The sequence below is a fragment of the Tachypleus tridentatus genome, chromosome 4 (assembly GCF_004210375.1).
Source record: "Tachypleus tridentatus isolate NWPU-2018 chromosome 4, ASM421037v1, whole genome shotgun sequence".
Taxonomy (NCBI): domain Eukaryota; kingdom Metazoa; phylum Arthropoda; class Merostomata; order Xiphosura; family Limulidae; genus Tachypleus; species Tachypleus tridentatus.
Genome location: NC_134828.1, coordinates 64,490,689 through 64,513,972, shown reverse-complemented (window position 1 = coordinate 64,513,972; position 23,284 = coordinate 64,490,689). Strand labels below are relative to the sequence as shown.

At 31.8% G+C, this 23,284-nt stretch overlaps 1 protein-coding gene across 6 annotated transcripts in view; it reads right to left on the bottom strand.

Moving 5' to 3' along the window:
- Window positions 1-209: 209 nt before the first annotated feature.
- LOC143249292 (glutaminase kidney isoform, mitochondrial-like) overlaps window positions 210-23,284 on the bottom strand; it is a 62,573-nt gene continuing 39,498 nt past the window's right edge. For all 6 annotated transcript variants that reach the window (XM_076498863.1, XM_076498865.1, XM_076498868.1 and 3 more), the window contains 9 exons: window positions 20,934-21,004; window positions 20,594-20,626; window positions 17,588-17,646; window positions 16,846-16,963; window positions 16,317-16,493; window positions 15,565-15,696; window positions 14,199-14,353; window positions 12,538-12,678; window positions 210-4,141 (listed from right to left, as the gene is read on the bottom strand). In XM_076498863.1, coding sequence (XP_076354978.1) covers window positions 3,967-4,141; window positions 12,538-12,678; window positions 14,199-14,353; window positions 15,565-15,696; window positions 16,317-16,493; window positions 16,846-16,963; window positions 17,588-17,646; window positions 20,594-20,626; window positions 20,934-21,004 — 1,061 coding nt within the window. In that variant the 3' untranslated portion in view covers window positions 210-3,966. The remainder of the gene's footprint in view (window positions 4,142-12,537; window positions 12,679-14,198; window positions 14,354-15,564; window positions 15,697-16,316; window positions 16,494-16,845; window positions 16,964-17,587; window positions 17,647-20,593; window positions 20,627-20,933; window positions 21,005-23,284) is intronic.

Sequence of the window (23,284 nt, the reverse complement as noted above, 5' to 3'; positions counted from 1 at the left end):
CTATGTTACCTTCAATAGATGTTGACATATTGCCTACCATTAAAGGATCCTCCATTATATAATTACTGTTTATTACAATGAATAAGGAGAAATATTTTGCTAAGTCCATTATAAGTTCAAAAGATGCTTTCTGAAGAAAGAAACTTATCAATTTAATTTGATCATTTTAACTTTTTAAATGTATATAAATAACTATAATGAAGACAAGATTTATTAAACAAGACAACTATTGAACACTTTATTACTATACTATCCCATACAGGTCATTCATGCACAATATATTCATCATTCTTAATGTCACCTGAAAGACAAGATTATTCAAACTCAACTTTTTCTTACTTTTTTAGATGTAAAATGTTTTATATGTGTTTTCATGTGTTTAGATGCCCATACAAACAGAAAATATCTCTCTCAGAAAATGTACATTTTTGTATAAACGTTCCTATATAATATTATTTAAACTCTTGTTTTTTCAAACTAACCCCAATCAACAAAGTAAGCAAGGATTTGTTGTTTTGTTTGCATTTTTAACAGGATGATTAATCTGATATGAAACTCCTATAAATATCTGTTTTCTACACATTATGTTCTTACTGTTTTCTTCAGTAAATTTAACAGAAGATGCTAAAAAATTATATCACAAATACATGGAATAATATAAGTTGTTCTACCATGTAAAAGATCAACTATTACAAAAACGCACCTCATACAAATACAGTAGTTAATTACATATTATATTATTAACATTATAATTTTTTACTGTCATTGCTATGAAATGAGAAAGTTAGATACACTTTTAAAAGTAAATTGAACTGCACACTGTTTTAGGTCAAAAACAGTTAATATGTTAAGACCAATTTTCTATTATTTGTTAAATTACTTGGTAACTTTTACCAGTCACTGGGGAAAGTAATGTTCATTCATAGAATATTCAATGTGGGTGAACAAAATATATTATACTTTTAGTTATTCCAAATGTAAGCTTTATATCATGCTACTCTATCTTTTTTTCCTTGAAATGGAAATGCTACTGTTTTATCTTTAATTCATTAAGCCTACATCAGTTAAAAGTTCATACCATATTATTAGTTTTCACTTAATTCTTAAAACCAATTAACAATGTTAACAACATGTAATACCTTTATTACCATGACTAGGTTGCATACATATCTAAGTGTATTTTGAAAAACAGCCATAGCAACAAAACATCACACACTAAATCACATAATATTGGTTGACTAGTTACATTTTGAAAACTTGTACAACACTAAATAAAGTCACATAACATCATAACATACATTACCTCACAACTCAACACGACAAATTACAGTATAATATTAGAGTGCAAAATGCTACAGTTTGGGGTAAAACACAGCAAAGAAAAAAATATCAGCTGTTAAAGCATTTTCAGCAACTCACAAAATTTCTGCATGATTTTGTCTTCTATTAAAAGTTGCTGCAGTTTTATGAAATGTTTTATTTTTTTATTGACTGAAACAAAAAAATTTCAACATGGCTAACACACAACTACACAGTTTAATAAACATCCAAAAAGTTATTTTAATACTAAGGAAAATAAAACAGAAAAATGATTTGACAGCTCTTATTGCCATAAGTCCACTTACATTCACTGTTGCTTAGTACAACTTAAACTACATCCTTAAAAATACAAAAGCATTAAACTAAATTTATGATAATGTGTTTGATTTTGTTACTTCAAGCTAATAAAAATAGAACTGGAAATTCTAGATAACCATGAAAGAAATTAATATATATATATAAAAGATAAAAGTCATGGAATAACTAGAAATATAAAGTTTTCCAGGATTACGACAAGTAACTAAAACATGACACAGAAAGTTTAAAAGTTGTGAATTTCATAATATGTCACTCACATGACAAAGTATTAAAACCACATAATGTACTACAGTACATACAAAGAAAGAAAATTGATGTTAACTACTGAATCCTGCCACCTAATGTTAACACAAACAATTTGTGCTACATCTCTCTATGCAACACCATTGCATGTATGCTACCTAAGAAAACAATTTAGAATGACTACAGGTATGTTTATACATAAAAAATATGCTCCTTAACTAACATCAAGTAACTTTTATTAAACAGAAGTATGGTGATAAAGGAATCACATCTACTGGCAATGTATAAATAAATACAAATAACAAAAATGCAAGGGAAATATTTCCTCCTAGTATATACAATTAAATTTAATGAGTATCTATGTAGTGAAAATATTAGGTTTTTAATGGAATCTATTTTTGACACAATATATCTAACAACTAGAAAAATAATTTACTTTTTCATAAATATTAATTACAAAGAGTGACACCAACCTAAGTCATTTTTAAACTTTACTTAAATTTTAAATAAAACTCAACTTATAAATAATAACCATTAAATGCATTTAAACAAGAACTGTAAAACCTAAATGTCACAATGAAGGGATGTATTTAATGGAGAGAAACATAACATTTCTATTCTACCCAATCAAATAATATACTAAGTGTAACTACAATAAAAAATTCTAGCTGTGACACAACAACACTGAAATCTGAACATGTTATGCACAAATAATGAAACTTACGTCTTCATTGAAATAAGCTCCTAAAATAAAAGTATAGGTCAAATGATGTTTCATTCTTCAACTAAACCTACATGACAAATAATAAATATATCTATTAGCTCATTTTTTTCCCTACAAAACAGTACCTATAACAAGCAATAATGAACACAACAACAAACAAACAAACAAAAAAAAGAAAGAAAGAAAGAAAAAATAAATTATTATACCTGAATTACTTCATGCAATAATGACAAACTTTTTTTGACTTTTATTAATTAACACTATTGTTTTCTGATGACATCAGAATACTTGATTTTTCAATGGACTCTTTGTGACTTTTATTAATCAATATTATTTTTTACTGATGACATCAGAGTCCTTGACTTTTCAATTGCCTTTTTGATTTTTATTAATCAACATTATTGTTTTCCGATAACATCAGAATTCTTGATTTTTCAATTGACTCTTTAAATAAATTATTGAATGAAATATTCAAAATATAAAATATTCAGGAAGCAATTTTTATAACAATAAATTTTGTTTTTATGACTAGCATTTATTAAGTAAATATAGTTCAAAGTTTTAATTATGTTTAATCAGTTACATTTTGTATTCTTAAACTCACCCAAAAGCCAAATTATTCAGATAAATTGAAACAGAATTTTTTGTAGTTGGCATCATTAACTCAACACTTAAACTGAATATCAAAAACAAGCTAAGGAAGCTAAGCATTTGAAAACAAATTTTAAAAAGAAACAGTCCATAAACAACTGAGGTCAAAATATTTTCATACTGGTTGTAACAAAGTTAGCAATATATTCTAAAAGTATGAAATAATAAAATACATGTACAAAACAACACAGGTACCAAGACGGTTTCATTGCAAAAGTGACCTTGAATGTTATGTTATTCAGTGCTGTACATTATGCAAAAACATTTTTGAGTTTCAAAATTAAGTACTCAGAATAGGATACTGACTTATTTTTAAATCAGTAATCACAAAACAGAAAATATAAATTATCTTGTTTAAAATGCGTATATTTGCTGATGATTACTAAAAAATAAATTTCAATTACATCATATTTTTGGTTTAAAGTCACTTAACAAAACTAATTTCTTTTTTACTTTTTTAACTTCACAATCAAAGATAGAGTATTTCAGATGAATTTATTTTTGCAACATCATAACAATGACAGATTATATACTCCACTATAAAAGTTACAAAGAAAGCTTGACCCTGAATAAAAGTTTAAGCTGAAATAATTTCAAATGAGAGTAGCACATAGAGGAAGTCAGTTGCTGATCTAATAGCCATGCTTGTCAACCTCTTATTAACTAAACAGTAGATGTAGCAAACAGAAAATAAAACAGTTATGTTCTGCCTACTTAGGCAAGTATGGAATTGGAGAAGGTGTCCGATTAACATTTCGACTGGCTACCTTTAATTCACTAGGACTGTTTTTTTCTTCTTCTCGCAATGACTCCCACTTCTCTAAAATCCCAGCAACTTTTGGATGACCAAATAAAATGGCTTCATCATAAGGTGTATGACCCCATCTGAAGAAAGGAAGGTAAAATTTCTATATTTCTTTGCTTAAGACAGAAAAAATAGTTTCAAACAGTTTGTGTGTTTGTTTTGGAATTTTGCACAAAGCTACTCAAGGGCTATCTGTGCTAGCCGTCCCTAATTTGGCAGTGTAAGATGAGAGAGGGAAGGCAGCTAGTCATCACCACCCACTGCCAACTAGTGGGCTACTCTTTTACCAATGAATAGTGAGACTGACTGAGCATGTTTGGTGCAATGAGGATGTGAACCCGCAACCCTCAGATTACGAGTCGCACGCCTTAACACGCTTGGCCATGCCGGGCCACCAACAGTTTACAACATGAATGTAACACAATAAAGAAAAATATAACTAGCTTTTGATAACTTACTGACAGGTTTTAATAGATTTTTCCAATTTATTAAGGTATCTTTCATCTTGTAACAGCTGTTTCAAGTAATTTACCCCAACAAAAAAGTAAAAATAAAATAAAAAATATGCAATTTCACAACCATTTCTTATGACATTTAAAAAAACATTATTTTCTACGTATACATGTTACTCTAGCAGGTATAAACTAAAAATAAATAAATAAATGTAAACAAATAAGAATTCTCTGAACTTCATTGCTTGCAAAAAAAAAATCATAACACATTGTATGAACAATAGAATAAATTCCAATCACACACAAACATTCAGTCATTTTAATATTACACTTACATAATTTGCAACTTTCATTAATAGCAACGTAAATTAAATTTCACTAAAACAACAACACAGAAGTCACTATTTGAAAAGAGAAGACAATAGTAAACTAAGTTTTCATATTATGATAAATATTTGAATGTTACTTGGTTTTATTATTTTCATCTTTAGAAATTAAAGTTGAATAACAAAAAATACCTAGATTTAGTGATATTAGGGACTAAAATAGTTGGTAAAAACTTTTAATTTACATTGTAAGACAAAATAAATACATTGTTTATTTAATAAACACAGTCTACAGACTAGTTAATTGTTAAAATTAGGCTTAGCAGTGTTAAAAACAGGCTACTTAATACTGAGTGTTTAATCTAATTCTACAAATAATACAGTGGTTAAGACAATTTTGGAGGTTACATGTTTCCAGTTTGTTATGTGTGATGGGTGCAATGAATAGGTTTTATTTGGGAATTCTAGACTACACTATGTTAGCAAAGAAGCTAACAGTGAGGTTGTTCAATCTGTACGTAGAGTTTGCAGATTGGAGGTTATTCTAACTAAAATTGAGGAAATAGATAAAGAAAAATACAAACTGTGGGAAATGACAGCAGGACTTCAAGAAAAGCTTATGCTTTTATATGCAAGGGAAGCTAAGATTCACAATTAAATTCAGGAAGTTAGAAATGGTTAGGATTAAATGTAGTTAACTGTAAAGGCTCTATTCTACTGAGCAATAGATTTCAGCCCTTGGCTTATGTAGATGAGGAACTACTAGATCAAGAGAAAGCAAAAGGAATAGAGAGTGATATGGATTATGAACTTACAGAGGTTATAGGCAATTCTTTGACATGGTATGTGGTAAATAGGAAAAAATAAAAAGAGTTAGATTATGTTATCCTGGGGCACAGATGGAAGACATAACTGACAAAGCAAGAAATGCAATGATGCAGTTTCTGTTGTATATGTAGGATCTAATGATACATTGAAGAGTTAATTAGTAAGTACAAGGGGCTGATAGAAGCATTCAAAGATAAAGGGCATAAATTAATTGTGTCAGGGATAACTGCTAAAAATTAACTGTAGGCACGAAATTACGAGGAAGTCATTAGGGCTAAATGCTAGACTGAAATTAATATGTAAGGGTGAGCAGGTCAATTTGTTGGACGTTTGGGATAAGTTCAGTGGGTGGATGGAACATTTCAGATGGTTTACTCTTAAGAAAGAAAGGGTGTGACATTTTTGCAAGAGCTATTAATTCAGCCATAAGTGAAGTTTTAAGCTAGGACTAGCTAGTAGTGAGGGCAAAGTAGATGTAGAGATGTAGAGGAAAGTTCAGCACAGAAAATCAGTATGAAAGAAGGGGCTTAATTGTTACTATTGTAATGCTAGAAGTATTAGAGATAAAATAAGTACTTTGGGGCACTGGTAAAAATGGAATAACTGAAATATGGCTTAATGTAGGTAATTTTGATGACAGAAATTTCTTTGAAATACATGGTTATAGGTTATTTAGTAGGGACAGAATATAAAATGCAGGTTACATGCTGTTGAAGTTGAGAATATTAAGGATAATTAGCAAGGAGACTGAATCCATTTGGGTTTCTGTTAGTGGGTATCAAGGGAAAATGCTTTTTATCAGAACTTTGTTACAGACCACCAGATGAAATTAGTGAGAAACTTTACAGTGAGATTAATATTTCAGCCATTAATAAAATCATAATTATGGGTGATTTTAATTTCAGGCACTGATTGGGAAATACTAGAGCCAAACCATGAGGGAGAAGGTTTCTGAAAACTGAAGATGAATTTCTTTATCATTTAGTTAAGGAACCTACTAGAATAATATATACTCTATATATATACTAATATATAAATGCAAAAGGCAAAATTTGAGACATATTGTTAACAAGTTTATTCCGGGTAGTTCTGTATGACATGTGCGAAATTTTGCACATTCACTGCTGAACATCCAAAGTCTGCAAAGGCGAAGTCCACGCTCACTAGGTGAAGTTTAATGTCACTCAACGTCAATAACGAGTATGCCCCCCCTTGAGCATCAATAACTGCTTGGCATCTCCTGCCCATGGAAGCGATTAGATGATGAATCACATCCTGTGGAATGGCTGTCTACTCAGCCTGCAAAGCTGCTGCAAGCTGAGGTAGAGTCCGCGATTGAGGTTGTTGCCGTCGCAGACGTCGGTCCAACTCGTCCCAAAGATGTTCGATTGGGATTAAATCCGGTGATCTCGAGGGCCAGGGAAGAACGTTGATGTTGTGGTGTCTCAAGAAGACAGTGGTAAGTCGGGCTGTGTGAGGACGGGCGTTGTCATGTTGAAAAACGTCGTTGATGTTCACCATGATGGGTTGCACATGGAGCCTAAGAATATTGCTGACGGTTGCGTACAGTCTGACCAGAAATCTGACGCAGCCCTGGTATGGTTGAGGCAGTAGATGTCGCAGTGGTGGTCCTATCCCGAATGTGACATAACCGGATGTTGCGATCTTGTGCGGGTGTGGTCACACGAGGTCTGCCAGATCGTGGACGGTCATGAGTTAATCCATGTTGTTGGTGACGATTCCATGGCCTTGTGATGGTGCTTGGGTGGACATTCACAGCTCTGGTAACATCTGATCGAGATTCGCCTGCTTCCAAGAAACCAATGACGTTGTTGCGTTGTGCTTCAGTCAGTCTTGGCGTAACTGTATTGCGTGTCGGTGGCTTAACACTGAGCTATGGAAACCGAGAACCCGTCACTTTTATAGGGATTTTGCACATGTTGCACTTGCAGAACATGCAGATCTCTGAAACAAATTTATTGGACACGCATGCATTTTGGCAAAAAATCCGATGTTTTCCTCCGTTTTTAAAGTGCACAACTTTTATTGTCATTTTTGTCTGACAATCAGTGCCTTAACACGTGTAACATCACATACTCTGAGCTTGTAACGTTATTACATATATTTCTCTTTAAAATAACAAAAATATCCCTTTTGCATTTCTTTTTTTGAAGAGTATATAATGCTATTTTGAATTTGATATCAACTTCTAATGTAGAAATGGTTGAGAAGGTGAAAACTGGGGAACACCTGAGCATAAGTGGTCATTGCTGTATTAGGTTTGATGTTTTGCTGCATATGGAAATCAGAAATAATGATATTTTGATTCCAAATTTCAAAAAAAGCAGATTTTTGTAGGAATTCAACAAGAATTATCTGTTCTGAATTGGGCAGCTGAGTTATGTGGAGACACTAAGCAAATGTTTTAAAGAGAAAGTTACCAATATTCAAAACAAATATATTCCCTACATAAAGAAAATGGTAGCTGCAAGTAAAAAAAAACAAACAAAAAAACAAAACAGGTTGGCTTACAACAAGTATATAAAATAGAATTACAGAAAAGCACCACATGTTAAAAAAATTGACTGGTATCATAGAAGATTACAGAATACCAAAAATAAACTGGTCAAACAGGGAATTAGGACATTCAAAAGGATGTATGAAAAAAGTTTACTGAAAACTTTAAAATTAACAGTAAGAAATTTTGAAAGTACATAAGCGGTAAACAAGATGTTAAGGTGGAGATAGGAAGGCTTGTATCTGATGGTTATGAAGTGGCTAATTTATTAAATTCTGTTTTTTCTTCAGTTTTTACCAATGAAGATTTAACCAGCATTCCTCATTTTGAGCAACTGATAGGTGAAAACAAAACTGAAAAAGACAACTACATAAATTCTGAGATTGCTAAAATAAAATTGGGAAGTTTAAAGAATGATGAGGCTCCTGGGCCAAATTACACTGGTTTACAAAGAAATTGAGGCAAGCACAAAAATAGTTGTTTTAACCTTATTTGGGGGTGCTGAATTCAGATTTGAAATCCGTTTTTACTCATCACCTCTAGTTTTTTAGATATGCATACTGTACATGAAGGCGTATATGCATTCAGGGTTAATTTCTAATATTGTGTGACTTATGTCTTCTTTTTTAGTTATTATGCAATAAATGTAAGTGATAGCATCACATTATATATATAGCTATATATCAAGACGTATTTTGGCAGTTAAGCGTAGCCAACACGTCTCAATCAACAGCCAGTAGTGCACTGGCAGTTAGCGCAGGAGGTTGTTGTCCCTCGACAATTGTGTTACACAGTCTTTTGGGTATATATTTGTATTACAATTTCCAACGGCCTTTTATAATTATTATTGCCTTACATATGATTTAATTTTACTTTGTTTTTTTTCAGATTCTCCAATGGCTTCAAGCTCGTCAAAACACCAAGGATGCCTCAACAAGGCCAATTGTTTTTGTTACGTGTGTGGGGACTTCACGACAGTTGCACAGCGTCGAACCATCACTTCCCTCCTCAGAACTGCCTACTTTCATTATTTTGACTGTAAAATTGGTGATCAGGACAAATCTTGGGCTCAACACATCTGTTGTAAACCCTGCTACAATGGACTAACTGCTTGGTTTAATGGCAAGAAAGCGGCTTTCAACTTTGCAGTCCCGATGGTTTGGAGAGAGCCACGAAGCCATGCAGATGATTGTTATTTTTGTCTAACAAATATAACTGATTTCAATGCATCTTCTAGAAAAAAGATCAAATATCCCAACCTTCCATCTGCTATGAGACCCGTTCCCCATTCAGATGATTTTCCTGTCCCAACACCTCCAGTAAATAAGGATCTTCTTTCCTCATCAGATGAAGAAATGCCTCCAAGGGAAGATTCTGCCAAGTCAATCTCTTCCGAAGATATTGACTCTTCTTATTCAGGAACAAGTGGCAACGAGCCACACTGGATCACGCAAGAAGACCTGAATGACCTTGCTCGTGATTTGTATCTGTCAAAACAGCAGTCAAAGCTCTTGGATTCTCGGCTTAAACAGTGGAACCTAGTCCAGGAAGATGTAAGGATCACCAGTTTCAGGAATCGGAACAAAGACCTTGCTTCATTTTTCGACATGGAAAACAAGTTGTGCTACTGCACAAATGTACCTGGCTTGTTCACTTTCCTTGGTTTGCCACAATCCTTCAGACTGGCGTCTTTTCATAGACTCTTCCAAGCGAAGTCTCAAGGCTGTGCTTCTGCACAACGGGAATAAATATCCCAGCATTCCCACTGCACACTCTGTCCATCTAAAGGTGTCCTATGACAATATGGAGCTTCTTTTAGAAGCTGTTAAGTACAACCAGTACCAGTGGAGTCTGTGTGGGGACCTCAAGGTCATTGGTCTTCTTATGGGTATGCAAGCGGGCTTCACAAAGTACTGTTGCTTTCTCTGTCTCTGGAATAGTCGAGCTGTATCCCAGCATTACAAGCAGAAAGACTGGGGGTCTAGAAGCACTTTCGTTCCTGGCGAACACAGCATCAAGGAGAATCCTCTGGTTGACATGAAGAAGGTGCTTCTTCCTCCTCTTCACATCAAGCTTGGTTTGATGAAGAATTTCGTGAAGGCCATGGGCAAAAATGGTGCTGCCTTCCAACACTTATCTACTGTGTTCCCAGGTCTCAGTGCTGCTAAGCTCAAAGAGGGCATCTTTGTCGGACCTCAAATCCGAGAAGTGCTGAAGGATACTGATTTTGAGGAGCTTCTTACCTTAAAGGAACTGAGAGCATGGGAAGCATTTAAGTCAGTCTGTAGTGGCTTCCTTGGTAACACACGCGTACCAAATTACCAAGCCTGTATTGAGAAGTTGCTAAAGACTTATGAGAATATGGGATGCCGAATGTCACTCAAAATTCATTTTCTCCATTCCCACCTCAACTTCTTCCCTCCAAACCTTGGAGCAGTGAGTGATGAGCACGGAGAAAGATTCCACCAAGACATTACGAAGATGGAGAGCAACTACCAAGGCAAGTGGAACCCCAGCATGATGGGAGACTTCTGCTGGATGCTCTTGCGTGACATCCCCGGAGGCAAAATACACCAGATCATCTAAGAAAACACACTTCTAACTGTCTGCGGTACTATGAATTGTGTACATTGTGTCATCCAAGTATATTTATTCCGTCAATGTTCTTTATCTATCCTGTTTTATCTGTAATAAGCTGCTGCAACTGTTGAAATAAACACGTATATACTAAAATGAGGCTATTTAAAAGCCAGAAAACTAGAGGTGATAGAGCAAAACTGTTTATAAATTTGAATTCAGCACACCCAAATTAGTAAAAAACACCTATTCACATTCTTGCATCAGACAAAAAATATTTTTTTGCAAACCAGTGTAATATTTCCCTGAGGGTTTTAAAGGAGTTCAAAGATTGTATATGTGAGACACTTGCTACATTTTTTGCAAGTCCTTGAGTAGTGGACAAGTACCAACAAACTGGAAATTAGTTACTGTCACTCCCATTTTCAAGGGAGGTAACAAAAGTTGTTCCAGTAATTACTGGCCTGTTAGTCTTACATCAGTTGTGGGAAAAATTTTGAGTCTCATAAAAGATACTTTGAAAAGTCATTTAACAAAATTTAGAATTTTATTAGATAGTCAACACAGTTTCACTAAGTGATTATCTTGCCTAAAAAATATTTTGATATGCTTTGAAAATGTTCCTGCATTTGTTGATGAGGGTAAAGGTGTGAAATTGGTGTATCTGAAGTGCCATTAAAACACTTGTATAAAAACTTATCCCTATATTTACCTAATTGAATATAACAGTGGCTTGATGGAAGAAGGCGGAGGGTTGTTATAAATGGAGTTCAATCAAAGTGGATTAATGTTGCAAGTGGTATACCCCATGGATCAGTCTTAGGACCATTTTCTTTTCGATTTACATCAAAGACACAGATGAACAAATTGTCTATAAATTACTCAAAAGTTTCTGATTGTAGTAAGGTCTTGGATGTTGCTAGCTGTGAAGAGAATGCTGCAGCTTTACAAAAGGATTTAGATCATTTAGTGAGTCAGGCAAATAAATGGAAGACAGGTTTTAATTATGATAAATGCAAGATAATGCATGTGGGTTCTCATAATTTCATTTATAGGCATAATTTAAATGGTTATAACTTTTAACAGTGTTACGAAACAAAATATCTTGGTGTTGTGGTTGATCAGTATCTTAAACCATTTTAGCAGTGTGCTGTTGCTAGTGGTAAGGCAAATAGGATTTTAAGTTGTATCTACAGAAATATTGAATACAAGTCTAAAAAGGTTATAATTTCATTGTACAGGTCACTGGTTAGGTCTGATTTGCAGTACTGTGTTCAATTTTTGGCTCCTTACCTTAGGAAGAGAAGAGTGACGATAATGGTGCCTGGGATAGAGGGGTTGTCATATTAGAAGAGATCGAGATCCTTAAGACAGTTTTCTCTTGAAAAAGAGAGGATCTGATTGAAGTATTTAAGATTGTAAATGGAATTGATGATGTTGATACATCAACATATTTCATATTTAACAGCAAGAATTGTAGAACTAAAGAACACAGATATAGATTTAGGCACAGAAGAAATGATCTTCAGCTATGACAATTTATTTTTCAAATTGTGTGATTGGCCTAAGGAGGGGGGTTGGTTTTGGATGTTGTGAGGGCAGTAAATTTGAGTGAGTTTAAAAGAAAGATTGGTAAAAGTATGAATGATAAGGGTTCGCTTTAATTATTTTTAATAGTTTTAGTTTGGCTTAGAGGATGGGAGAGTTAAGATGGACTAACAAAATCCTTTGCTGTCCCTTAAATATTATGTTAAAAAATTAACCTAACTATTTACCGATCTTTTGGCTGGTGTTCAACCCCACACACTTTCAGGAGAAAACTGACACATTCAGAGTGTCCTTCAGCTGCTGCTAAGTGGAGAGCTGTTCTTCCATCATAATCACACTGTTCCATGTCCATACCAGATAGGTAGTGCCTGAAAGGTGAATAACATCAAATCAAGACAAGCAACTTGCAAATTTGTTCTTGTAAGTGGACATGTGTGACCTTTATAGTAAGTACAATACACATATACATATATGAGCTTCACTGTAAGCAGAGATACACGTGTTAATAGTAGGTTTTTTATTGTTGTTGTTTTAAGTTAAACACAAAGCTATACAATGGGCTATCTGTGCTCTGCCCACAAGTATCAAAACCCAGTTTCTAGCAGTGCGAGTCCATAGACATATCACTGTGCCACTCAGGGTGCTAACAGTAGAAGTACACCTGTAATCTAAAATAAAGTTTAAATACAATATTATGGAACAAATTTTGACACCTTCATGAGTCCTTTTACTCCAGCTTTTGCCCTGAAATAAAAACAATTTATTTGATAATGGAGTCACTTTGGGGACATTCAAAGCTGTTGATTGATTATTCACATGTCACTTACATAAGGAACCATTTTAAAAAATGAAAAGAGTTGAACAGGACCACTGTGTTTAATTCAGTACACAAACCATATCTCAGCAAAATAAAAAGATAAGGTTTTCATTTTATATTCTAGCTTGTAAATATTAGTAATTTGAGTTCTTAATTTGTAGGAAGTTATAGACTTAGTATTTTGACATCACAAACACTTAATTTTAAACAGCGTTGCATTCAACATATCATGTGTTTCATTAAAATCTATATTTAAATGTGTTCTTTTAATATTTACTTTTTAAATAAAGAAATTAACTCGTATATAATACCAAAGTTTGAATTATAATCTACAATTTGATTCCAAACTTACTGACATAAATTTATCAAATAGTAGTTCAATAAAATTTGAATGCAAGTCAACAAATGCAATGACTTGGCCTTTGAACCCTGACCCATTGCAAAAGGGTTAATCAGTAAGGATACTCAACACTATGCATGAAAAGATGCAGTATAAGTTTAATCACACAAGGGTAATTTTCACAGTAATTACTGAAGTTCAATTTATTGAATGATTCTCACACACATATGAAAGTTGGTGCCTCAATGATGAACAAGCATTGAATTCAGATACCTGAATTTCATTACAAAGAAACTGCAGCTGAATTTAACAAAGGATTTCTAAGCTAATGATGTATTTAACCCTGAGATTAACTTCAACATAAATAGTTCAAGATGAACTGCTAAAAATATTTCATGTTCAAGATCAAATGTTAAATTTCAACTTTGGAGAATATTGTGAGTTTATTTGAAAGTTCAATTCAGAAAAACGTCCTCAAATTACAGACAAGTGTCAAATATAGTACACGAGCGACACAAAATTATCTTCAGATTCTTACAAGAGTCTGTATAAGCTGGTCAAGATATTAAATACAAAGTATCACATGTATCTAAGTACAGCTACTTCTGTAATACTCTAAATAATTAGTTAGATGATTTGTTTGCATTTACTTATATTCTCCAAGGAACACATTCTGTCCATTACACTAAGAGAAAAAATGTAACAAGCAAATCTAAAACAATGAAACTAACCTCCTCATTGCTGTAACATCTCCACTTGCAGCACTAAACAGCAAACTAACAATTTTAAGCCCTTTTGTTTCATACTTCTGTCTTCGAGGGTCTTTTTTTTGAGTTGTGTGTCGAAGATTGTCATAATGATGGAAATTGAACAGGCGAATAAATTCCTGAAAGGATAAAAGTATTCATTTTACAGCTTAAAGTACAATAGAACAGTTTGATTTGAATCATCTTGGCTTCTGTTATGCTACCTTTAAAATATTAAGACTTCAATATGATGAAAACCCATGCAACAAGAAGAAAACTAAACACAAGTTCAGAGATAGCAAATTACGTGTGTTAAATACAAAAAAAAAATTATATATAATTGTCTGAAAAAAATTTTAATTGTATATAAAATGCTGGAAGAGGATATAAACAGTTACATAACTATACAGATGTTTTACTTACTTCCAAATCCAATGCATAAAAAAAATTCTTTATTCTGCTTTCCATACATTTGTGAGACAAGTGTTTTTTGTCAGTCATGATTTGATTTTGTTTTCATTTATGTACTTTTCCTTCTATCATTTAATTCAGTTATATTTATTTTCCTTAAATGCTAGATTACTTGCCTCCTAGTGTGCATTAGATATTAAACAAGTAATTTTAAAGTTAGACCACCATGAGGTTCCCCTGACAGTGACATATGAATACTAAATTCACATGTGGTTATGTAACAGAAATGATAAGCTGTTAGTCCTGTGAAACTGTGATGTGTACAATTTTGATTTTAAAACAAATTACTGCAATACTGTTATTTCAAACAATCTTGTGGTTTTGTCTGGTTATAGTTTTTTTGACTTTTTGTTATTGTTGCTATTATTATTTTGTGTGTTTTGCTAATTTACAATGTTGCTGTTTTTGAGATTGTAATTAAAAATTCAAATATTTAGTTACAGAATCCTGGTCAGGCACTACTTAATTTCTTATTGATATTTTGCAAAATATGCACTGTGTTAATAAATTCATATTTTATTGTATTCTAGTAACAACATGGTTGATTGATATGTGACATTGTTAATTTGATTACTTGGTACATTACATATTTATTTGAAGTTTCAACATACATAAATTTATAAAACAAAAGAAAATAATAATTTTAAGAGCTCATTTTCAAGAAAACCACATTCATTTGCAAAAAGGAGTTTTAAACAACATGAAACTAGATATCAGAGACATTGTCAAGATAACAAGAAACATATTAAATATCTACTTTTGTACTAAGGTATGAAAAAGAGTTAATTTCTAATATTTATACTTTAGAATTACATCCATCTAAAATACAGCACCATTAGTTACTATACTTGTAACATTTAGCTAATGTATAATTCCTTACCTCACAGAACTGAACTCCTCGTACTGAATTACCATAAACATCTAGAGGTGGTGACCAAAGACAGATTCCCATCACATTAGGTACAACAATCATAGTACACCCAGATACACCTGACTTTGCTGGTAAACCCACCTACAGAAAGGATCAAATTAAGATTTAAAATGAAGATAGTGGCTTGATAAAGTTCCAATTAAACTACTACAAAGTTACTATGTTAAAAGTTATGATAAAACAACTGAAATATGTTTAAAAGTAGCTGTTTTACAAGGCCAGAATACAGAAAAGAAACTGTTATCAGTTTGTTATTCTGTGTTGTTAAGACTAAGTATTAACTGCTTTCATGCTAAAGACTGTACAAACCTCAATAAAAACAAATAACATTAGTACTATGATTCAAAACTTCATATAGAAAAAATATTTCAAGTTCCACAACACTTAAGTATTTCTAAGTTCTGACACTTTTTAAAATGTTTTTCTACTTAAAAAAAACAAACTAGTGCAATAAAAATATTTTAAAGCACAAAAACCATGATGCAATTTATAATAAATATAGTTATTTCACTAAAGTTCACATATTCTATATTACAACAACGTTTTTTTCTTCAAATAAACAATTTATGATAATGGATTTTTCATTTTCAAAGTATTTTTAGGAAGTTATCTTACTAGCCACACCAGCAAAATTCTAGATTATACTTTAAAGTACTCATACAGATAGATACCAAAAATTAAAAAAAAATAATAGTTTTTACCTTAAATGCAAATTGACCAGAATAATCATACATTCCACAAGAATGCATCAATGAAAGGACATCACGAGCAGCGTGACTATCAATTACTTGCTGGCCTGTGATTGGACAGATACCTCCATTGGCAAGAGTGGCAGCCATAATAGAGATGGTTTCACTATTTACTTCCAGAGAACACATCTACATATCAAATAATAAACAAACATTAATAACATGGGTCTAACAATGATATTTTACAGGTAATTACATCATAAACTTAATGTCAAATTGTATGATAAAAGAATCAAGCAAGCAAAGAAATTACATACACCTGAAAATTTATATAAATATTTGTAATGATTTAAAAAAATATATACTCACACATACGAGTGTGAAAGGCACTACTGAAATGTAATAAAAAAAACATCATAATGTTAAAACCATTAAAGATGTCAAAAAGAATGTATAAACTAGCTTAAGGATAACTGTTTTTAGCATATTTCTAATTTCCTACACAGTGAGAACAATGCAGTCTTATCAAAGATCAGCATACTTGGAAATAAAAGTCCATAATTTCTTTTAAGACTGCTTTTTCTGGAAAACACTTATTCTCCTTCATGTAAAATCCTATGGCATAGTTTCGATCTGCAGCTTCTCGCTCTGAAAGAAATCTAATGAGAACAGTGGGAAAAAAAACAAAACAGTATTTAGCCATATCACCATTTTTTAATATGCAGGATAATTCCAAACATTTGAAAACTAGAATTTGTATTAATAGTGATTTATATTACATATATGCATGTGCCTAACTACATTAACTAGAAAAGCATTTTCTACTCATCTAATTATTACAAGTTTTCAGCTTAATAAATACATTAAAACTGACAAAACAATATATTTTTATCTGATGACTGATAATAAATAGTTTGTTTTCTTTTTACTTAAATTGCAAAGTTAACAACCATTCCACAGAAATTACAAGATTTACCTAAATTTGATTGTTTATTGGGACGTATAATATATATATATTTTTTAAATTTATCAAGTCTTATAAAATTAAACCAATAGTTCAGAATAATACAAGCAGAAATTTGAAAAAAACACAACAGAATTTCTTTACATCACAAATTGACAAAAATCTTCACTCCCAGGAACTCTTGTTATAACAGTAAAAAAAATACATTACTAGCATATTTAAGTAATGCAGATTAATTGTAGTTTACTTTTCTTAAAAACTAGTAACCAATTACTTTCTATTTTGTGAAAAAGATATACTATACACAGATTACACTTACGTGGCATTATTAAAACCAAGGTATTCACCACCTGCCATAGCCTTAAAGTACTGTGTCATCTATGAAAAATAATTACAAAAATATGTTTAAAAATTAAGCACTTTAAAAATACTTTCTGAAAGAATACTGCAAGCTACATAAATTAATTGTAGTGCATAATAGCTGTTTAAAAAAATTACTTCATGAAAATGTGTATGAAAATAAGTTTCATGAAACAGTTCTCTACATTTTTCATTTCTTCTAAGTCTATGCAGGCAGTTTCCAAACAAGTGGTCATGAAAGTTACTAAGTTGATTTCATTCTAGCTACCTTTGTTCCTTTGTGGAGATAACACCTGTTCTGTCTATGGATGTAATATCTTTAATGTTGTAGGTTGAGCAAAAATATCAACAGTTATCATTCCTCACTGGTAAACCAGATGGAAGTGATAAATAATATAGGCAGCATTAGTCACTCATAGTTTCCCCATTAATTAAGAAACACTAGATTTAAACATTTATGTACTGAACCGAGAATCAGCTTAGTTGATTCATGGTTATCCACTATTTAGATGTTTTGGTGTGTTTGATATAAATAATACTGTTTTTATTGTGTATTAAAAACTGTATCCAGTCTGCTTATTTATCTGCTCAAACTGAATTAGTATTAGTTAAAGTCAATACCACTCTGCAATTTATCCTACTGATTCTTTTGTAATATACTCCATTAATCTGATTTATTCTTTAGGGAAATCAGTTTTACCAAAAAATACTGCTAGCACTAGCTGTTTGTTCTTTTCATTGTACATTGACAATTACAATGGATATTTCTTCCATAAACTTAGTACATTTACTCTTGCATTAAATGACATTACAAGAAATATTATTTAACATTCACACCAAACTTGTGTACAATAATATCAAATAGACCTCTCATAAGAAAAAGGGCTTATTTTGCTTGTTAGGTAATAAGACTTACAGTTTTTAAAAGTAAACAGTTATAATTTGTTTGGCATCTTAAGACTTGTTTTTCAGCACAAGAATAACTGTGCACTTATAAAACATGTAAAACAAATTGTATCTTTGCCATTTTATCAGACAACTTATACACTTTACAAAAATGATAAAATTTAAGCAGACTTCCAAACACAGTACAAGTATAGAATCAAAGTAAATGATGCAGTCTTTGGATGCATAACATGTATTTCTTTCCTGAATCAACATTCAGGAAATACAGTGCAGAGAATAATTGTTATTGTGGAGAGTTATGGAAAGGAATAAACATCTGTGAACAGGTGAAGCAAGTTTTTGTTTATTGACTGCTGAGGTTGAGAGGAATATTTACTAGAAATGTAAACAGTAGATAAGAAATATATTTCCATATCATGTCTTCATAAGACAAAGAAAGAAAGAAAAAGAAATTCTGAATTAGAGAGCAAAATTTTGAGAAAAGCATTCAAAATACAACAGACCAGAACTCAATGTTTTATCACCACCAGTCACTCCAAACAATATTTATACAGGACAAAAAACTTATTCCAATGTGTAACAGCATTTGTTTCATCTTAGAGATGGACCTACCTTCTCCCAAGAGACAGACACTGGGCTAAAGTGATAATTTTTAAAAACTGACACATGCAATCTTTACCAGAGTAAAAGGATTAGTACATTTATTACTTTACACTATTTGGTTAACAAAAATTTCACACAATATACAGATCACCTGGATGAAAATATAGAAACATTAACTGAATACATCTGACTAAAATATATATTTAAACTACTTATGAAAAATTGATTTTTGATGCTACTACATCAGCAGAGAAAAATGTATTTGAAAAATAATTATACACCTATTTCACAAAATTATTCCCAAATTTTGTCAGAATTTAAAATAAATAATTTCTTCCCATTGGAATTAGTCCAGCAAAATACTTAAACTTTTATGGGACAGTTAGATCTGTACAATTTTTATTGTTCAACAAAACTGTTAGTTTAAGTGTCACAGAAGTATTACATACCTTCAAATATCATTACATTACATCACAATATTAAAAACATTTATTCAGAAGTACAACTATTTTAAGGTACCATTAACACTAAAAGCTCTTATTCTTGACAAATCCTAGATGTTTAATTTTTTTTTAATATCCAAAGAAATTAAACTGAGGCTTGCAGTAGGAGAAATCTGGTAATATAAATGATTAAAGCATATATTCAGTTAGTAGAATCATGGATTCTAGTCATATTCAGTCTCAGTTTTTTGTTTTTCAAAACAATCTATAAATTATGTAAATGTAATACCAACTCTCATTTAGTTATTTAGAAGCAATATACAATTAGTTAGAAATAACACTAAATTTCTCTGTTTTATTTTTTATTTAGTAGAAGTTTTATCTTTGTGATATAAAACCAATAATGATTTAACAGTTTTTGACTGTGGTTAGCTGATGTCTCTTAACAGCACTGCTGTATCTTTGGTTACAATCCTTGATGCCAGCAACTTCAGTTGTTAGTTACCTGTACTGTGGATCACATTCTGCTTACTTTATCTGTATATATTTGCTACATCCTAAAGTTACAGTTTTTAATTCTAGCAAAAAATCAATGTTTTTATACAATTTAGGGTTTTTTAAAATTACTTCTGCTATAGATGATGTAGAAATACTGTACATCACACCATTAATAAGGGAGTTAAAGTTTTCTGATAAAATATCATAATGGAAATGCTTTGTAACCAGATTTTTCACCTATCCATATAAAAGTTTAGTGTATATAGTCATATGCAATACATATTATAGTAATTATACTTAATCAAACAAAATGTATTTTTGTAAACTTTAATTATTCTATATATCTGCAATGTCAGAAGTCAAATAATAACCATTTTTTTCCCTGAAAATAAGTTTCCAGAACTTTGGAACAAACCATAGCATTAAATTTTCAACAACAGTTACTTCATATGCACACTCGTAAAAAAATTATGTGAGTGTAACAATTATAAACACTACATAAGAAATTTACTTACCCAGTCAAATTTCTCAGATGCTCTCATTTCAGGCTAAAAAATAAAGCATAAAAATATTTATCATTAAATGCTCTTTTACCATATATATACATGTGTGAATATAAAAATAATTAAGTTTATATATACCAGAAAATAAAGTCTCAAGAATATTTCTAACTGATTTCTGATTTTAAGGAAAACTACTGCTAGATATCAAGTACTAGATGGAAGAACTTCTTGGCAAGGAATATAATAATTTACATTTACTTCCTTAGTTAGTATCATCATATGTGTACTTATGATGTATCTGATCACTACAATATTCATACAGCTGATTTATACATGAATACTTAACACCTACCTCTACAATATTAAGTAATAATGAACAAACAACAATTGCTCCAGCATTTACCATGGGATTGTGTGGCTTCTCTGTAACAGAAAAGTTCTTTAGAAAATTGAAAGGTGTTTAACAGAAATATAAACTAAATAACAAGCATACCAATAAGAACTACAAATATATTTTTTTCAAACAAATATCAGTGAATGCATTTTCTTATTCAATAAAACTTTATAGCTAATAATAATACTGGTAAACTCACTATCATCATTAGTAATCTATATGGTCAACTAAGTGTAATTATTAATTAGTAACTAAATTATTTTTTTAAATTGTGCAGCATCTTTGGGAAAAAACCTAAGAATAACTGTTTTCTGCATTTAAGAGATAAAACATCCTTATATGTTGAGAACTTAGTCCACTTTTTGTAAAAGCAATTAGGATAACAACATAAGACAATAATCAGATTTAATTGTATCCAACATCTTCACTATCTTAAATACTCTGCCCACAGTTTGAAAATGGTAGAACACTTACAGAATGGACCTAAGTGACAACCTCCTAAATAACAGATCCTCAGTTATTATAACCTACTTCCAATTTGAAGATAAGAACTACCAACAAGAAGACCTAGCCAAGAGTTCATTCCTTGCACCAGTACTCAGCTGTGCTAATGATTTCTTTTATTTTCATTTCTTATGCTACATGTTTGATTCTGCCCGTGGTACACAAACAGTAATAAGAGAAAACCTGACTTTTGTCAAACCAACACATGGTCTGTATCAAAGTGGAAATCTCAAGTTTTATTTGACATGTGTTTGAATTGAGATCATGACAACTCCTAGATCAGATAAAAAGACATCTAAATAGTTAGATATATAAAGTTTTTTTTCAAAAGAAGGTCGAAGCAACAACATCAACTGATGGTGGGAAATCCATTTCAGAAGAAAAGACAACTCTGAAGAAACTGAAGCTTGCAGCAGTAATCAGACTGTCGGTGTGAAAAAAATATATACCAGCAATTTTCACAGAGTTGTTAAAGAAACTTGGTTTTCACAGTTTCCTTGGCTGGAACATGTTTCCCAACAAAATACATTTCATTGCAAATTATGCAGGGACAACAAGAAGACAAATATTTATGCTACCACTGGGAAAACTGCTACTAAGCCTAAAAAAGACGACTTGGCAAAGCATGCATGATCAGAAGATCATCACAGTGCAGTAGTATCACAAGTTTTGAAGAAGGACATGTCAACTGCTGCTGTGAATGTGTATGTGGGGTGTAAAGGTGGCATTCAGGCACAAATGGCCACATGACTTGTACAAGCAAAGGAAGTCATCCCAACTGTGAAGTTTCATTCCCTCCTTTCATTACAAATATTCAATGTAAGAATATTCTTCATTCTGGTATTAATAAGATACTTTCTGTTTTCTACAGTATTTTCTTAAAACAAAAGGCAATTTGACAATTTTCTAAAAGTGAAACATTTTGAAAATACCTATCAAAACTTAAGTAGCTAGCCAACTCTTCCAAATATCTTTGTTTATTACTTTAATTGGTGGTCTTATTTCAAAACACAATGAGGATGAGGCACTGACTGAATGGCTGCTACTAAGGAACATAATGGAACAGGATGCTCACAAAAACATAAACATGAAGAGCTTCTACAAGGAATACATCCACCAGACCCGTCAAACTTTTCCAAATCTGTCTCAGCTTGCAGAAATTGGATTAATAATTCCAGTTACATCTGTTGACTGTGAGCAGGGAATTAGCAGGTACAACAGCATCAAAACAGATGCCAGGAGCAGTCTGTCTGTGGCCAAGACAATAATTTTACTGAACTTATCCATGGAGTCCAAACCTTTAGATCATTTTAACTTTGACTCTGTATTCAGAAACTGGGGCACTCAGAAAGAGAGGCATGGGTACCATTCCCTGCTGAAGAAATGTGTTTCGGAACCTCAGATGTCAACTTCTACCACATCTTCTGTTGAGAATGATTTGGCTGAAGAGCTGCCATTGGATTTATCTACTTACTAGTCGTCCTACCGTATTCTAGTTTTAAGTCATTTTTTGTTTGTGTTATTTTGAGAAATGTATCTCTTTATTTTCTTCTATATCATGTTTATTTTGTTATTTTGTTTGTTTTGTTTTTTTTGGTGGAGAAGATTGCTGGGGAATAAAAAAATAGTACAAAACTTAATGTCTTGTAGATTTTCACATAATTATAACTATTTTTTACTGGATGTAACTGATGTATATTAAAAGTCACACACAACATAGTTTTTGGTGACCTAAAATTTTGGCTAAACAACTGTCACTGTGGCTAAAAGAAAATTACTTTGTTTAGCCACAGTGGCAAAGAGAG